Source organism: Psammomys obesus, unplaced genomic scaffold, assembly GCF_907164565.1.
Source record: "Psammomys obesus unplaced genomic scaffold, mPsaObe1.curated_primary_1811, whole genome shotgun sequence".
In the NCBI taxonomy this organism is placed as follows: domain Eukaryota; kingdom Metazoa; phylum Chordata; class Mammalia; order Rodentia; family Muridae; genus Psammomys; species Psammomys obesus.
The window spans coordinates 5,962,019-5,966,375 of record NW_026596120.1 but is presented as its reverse complement, the minus strand read 5'-3'; the positions used below and the strand labels follow the sequence as shown (position 1 = coordinate 5,966,375).

At 40.5% G+C, this 4,357-nt stretch overlaps 1 protein-coding gene across 5 annotated transcripts in view; it reads left to right on the top strand.

Moving 5' to 3' along the window:
- Pls1 (plastin 1) overlaps positions 1-4,357 on the top strand; it is an 87,712-nt gene that overhangs the window by 51,690 nt on the left and 31,665 nt on the right. For all 5 annotated transcript variants that reach the window (XM_055629776.1, XM_055629773.1, XM_055629777.1 and 2 more), the window contains exon 6: positions 1,169-1,250. In XM_055629776.1, coding sequence (XP_055485751.1) covers positions 1,169-1,250 — 82 coding nt within the window. The remainder of the gene's footprint in view (positions 1-1,168; positions 1,251-4,357) is intronic.

Sequence of the window (4,357 nt, the reverse complement as noted above, 5' to 3'; positions counted from 1 at the left end):
TGTGTGTGTGTGTGTGTGTGTGTGTGTGTGTGTGTGTGTGTGTGTGTTGCTTGAATGTATATATACTGCACCCATGCCTGGTGCCTGTAGGGGTCAGAAGAAGGATTCAGATCCCTGAAACTGCAGTTACCAGTGCTTTTCAACCACCTGGCAAGTGCCGGGGATTGAACTCTGGTCTTCTTTAAGGCCAAGAAATGCCCTTAACTGCTGAGGCATCTCAGCACCAAGTCCCCAGCACACACCTTTATGCAATGCAAGTGTCTTTATTTTTTTCTTAATTCCAAAGTAGGAAATACGTATCTCACATACACACACCACCCGTGAGTGACTCAGCACCTCAGCACGTTGTCTACAGTGTCGCTTTTTCTTTTTGTCGTTTACGTTAAAAGGAAACAAAATCCCTAAACCTACCCATAAGTATAAGAAATCAGTATCTATAAAATATAACCTGCTCTCCATTTAGAATTTTTATTTCTTCCCCCAACTTTTTAGAGAATTTCTGTGAGCCAAAACTATACTTTATTTTAGTTTCCAGAGATACAATGTATTCTGAAACTTAGAGACAAAAGCATAGTTTCCTTTTCTTTTTTAAAATGATTATTGTTTTTTCCCTTTTTGGTTTTTTGAGGCAGGGTTTTTCTGTGTAGCCCTGGCTGTCCTGGAACTACCTTTGTAGACCAGGCTGGCCAGGGACTCAGAGATCCGCCTGCCTCTGCCTCCCGAGCGCTGGGTTTAAAGGTGTGCACTGCCACTGCCTGGCTAAAATGTATAAATTGTTGAAGTCCTCAACCAGGGCTTTGTTCTTTCACCTTCTGAGACAACACAGTGCATGCTATGTTGACTTCCATGAACTTTAGCTGTTTTTGGAATTTGTGTTTGTTTCAGGTTGCTTATGTCAGTGAGCATCTGGTGAAGCAGTGAAGGCTGAGATGCTGGGTGGAGGCAGGCCACTGGAGAGGGGGGTTTGCTGAAGAGGGCAGTTAGGTGGGCTTCTGGACAGAGACCATGTCTTAGGTTTTCAAGTGAAGCTCCTGACATGAATGGCAGCTCAATAAAATAGAAAGGCTTGCTATTAATTTTCAAAGTAATTCATCTGGCTGCTTGCCACAATGAATGGAAAATAATTTTCTCGAAATTTTCAGCTAAACAGTTCTTGTTTTCTCCTCAGCAAAATGATCAACTTATCTGAACCAGATACAATTGATGAGAGGGCCATTAATAAAAAGAAGCTCACTCCATTCACAGTTTCTGTGAGTACTTGGTTCTTGATGGTAATATGTGATCATGCTAAAAAAAAAAAAAAATTGAATGGTGTTGGAAATTTAAAATGATTTTCAGTATTGTGAACTGGACCTAGGGCCTTTTGCTTACAGGCGTATGTTCTACCAATGGAGCCATAGCCCTGCCCTTATTTTTTATTAAATAAAAATTCAGCTGCGTTTTATAATAGAATAAATTGAGATTTTAAGTAATTTGGATAAATTTCATTATAGTTAATAGTCCTCAATTTATCTTACAGCTATTACTTTTATTTACAGTCATTTTTTGAGGCCCAGTGTCCCATCTATTTTCCTTCCTTACTCCTTTTCTTCCTTCTTCTCTCCCTTCTTCCATCCCTTCCTTCTCCTTCCCTTTTCCTTCTCTTCTTTCTTCTTCCATCATTTCCTCCTCCTCCTTCTGCATTTCTTTCTTTTTTTTCTTACCGGGGATGGTGCTCAGGGCCTGTGGCATGCTACCCTGATCAGGAGTTGTTAAAAGAGAACATTACACTGTTAGGTCAGGTTTTGCTAGTCATGAAGTGATTATTCTTTCTGTGCTAATTTTTCTTTAGAGGCCTAATCAAAGTCTGAATTTATAGTTACCAATTTTTCCCTTCACAACTGCTAAGCAAATGCATAACAATTAAGATTCACTGAGAAGTTTGTTTAAAGCATATGTGGGCTGAGCATGGTGGTGCACACCTTTGATCCCAGCAATCAGGAAGCAAAGGCAGGTGGATCTCTGTGAGTTTCTGGCCAGCCAGGGATATATAGAGAGGCCCTATCTGAAAACCGACCAACTAAACAAAGAACAATAACAAAATTGTTATGTGAATTAGTTCCTGACTCTTTCCGGAAATTTTATAGTGAGGCATACACTATGAGATCAGGAATTTGTAATCCTTGATTTTGCTAAGATTGTGTAACATTTCTTTTAAAGGAAGCTATGACCTTAGACAGTGATACAGGGTTATTTTTTAACTGCCTTTATTGTCATTCTTAAGAAATGGAAAACTCGGGGCTGGAGAGATGGCTCAGTGGTTAAGAGCACTGACTGCTCTTCCAAAGGAACCGGGTTCAATTCCCAGCACCCACAAGGCAGCTCACACTGTCTATAACTCCTGGTCCAGGGAATCTGACCCCCTCACACATGCAGACAAAACACCAATGTATATAAAATAAAATAATAAATAAATATTAAAATAAGAATGGAAAACTTGGTGCTGAGCATAAGATTTTCCTGCTCCTTCCTTGATAACAGGCTGTTGACACTGCATTCATTTCCAACACAGTCGCCAAAAGATTATCTTGCCGCACATGTTGTGATAGGCCTTTCAGTTCATGAGCGTGAACACTGACAATGATTACATCTCTCTTCCTTTTTAGAATTGCACGGGTCATAAGTTTTTATGGCACTGAATCTGGAACCCAGCATTTCCTGTGGTTTTATAAACTTAATGTTTGCTCTTCCTTTTACACTTGTGTGAAGAACATTACAAAAAAAAAAAAAACACAATATATTTTATGATTATTTCACAGTAGCTACAGAATGAAGCCAAGGGGCTAATATATCATACAGTTTTGTTTTTAGAGAGAGCGTTTTCCCCATGCAATTACTTGTCTAAGCCTTTAGGGTGCTTGAGAGTATTGATGTAAAAATGAGAAGAGAGTGGGCACTTTGAGAAAGGGTAGGGTTCCTATGACGTTAACTCTGTCTTGGTTGGTTAAGATTTTCGGGTCCAGAGCACAGGTTATATAGTCTAGAAAGTTACTGTTACAATGCTGGTGCGTGCTGGAGTGTGAGGCGAGAGGGCGCCAGGTTTGGGGGTTGGCTAGGTAACCCTGAGACCCAGCTTCAACAGACAGACACAGCAGGCGCTGCTAGCTTCATATGAAACTTTCCTCCGCCACAGAAGGGCTAGTTGATTTGTGACAGAAGACAAGAGTGTGGTATACCATTTTCCACCATATCACACTAGGTATATGTGATGCCATGCTACACGAAGAATGAAGGATGACGATGATGTATGGTGGTTATTAAAATAAGGGAAACGGACAGAGCAAGTAAAGAAGACCCTTACGTGGTTTTTTTTTTTTTTTTTTTTTTTTTTTTTGCCAGAGTTGGGGACTGAACCCAGAGTTTGATCACTGAGCTAAATACTCCTGCAAGACTTACATATGACCCTGAGTTCTGCTCTAGGAAAGATGAGGAAGGCTTGGGACATGGTTTAACTAGTAAAGTGCTCATGGGGACCTGAATTCAGTGTCCAGAATCCACATTTTTAGAAGCTAGTCTTAGCAGGGTGATCTTGTAATCCCTGTGGTGCAGAAGTGGAGCTGGGAGGTCCTTGAGGCTCCGAGGCTGCCAGCTGTGCCTGCTTGATGAGTTACAGGCAAACGTGAGACTCTGTTTCAAGATGAAAGTGAATGGCTCCCGAGGAATGACTCCTGAGGTTGTTCAGTGGCCTTCATCATATGTATGCATGCACATGTGTTTTTGTACCTGCATAATATGCACCATCATACACATGAACACACATGCACACATAGACATGCACACATACACAAAAAGGTGATATGAAGGTTGACAAGGTGGCTCAGCAGTAAGAGCTCTTACTGCCAAGTCTAATAAACTGAATTTCCAGTCCTTGGAACCCATGTGGTGGAAGGAGAATTTCTCCTACTGCAAGTTGTCCTCTGACCTAAACATGTGTGTTGTGGTTACATGGGCACTTGCATATATAAATAAATAAATAAATGTAAGAGAAAGAAACCATGAGAAAGTTTCATGATCATAAGTGAGTTATCATGCCTCTTTATAATTACCAAATGAAATTAATTATTTAAAATAAGAGTGCAAAAAAAAAAAAAAAAAAAGCAGTAATTTGAAGGCTTGAAAGTCAGGACATCAAGCCCAGTGTAGTAACACATGTGTGTAATCCCAACACTTGTAGGTAGAGGTAAAAGGTGCAGGAATTAGCTGTCATCTTTGGCTACAGAATAAATTTGAGGAGAGCCTGGGCTATTGGAGTCTCTTTCTCAGGAAGGAAGGAAGGAAGGAAGGAAGGAAGGAAGGAAGGAAGGAAGGAAGGAAGGAA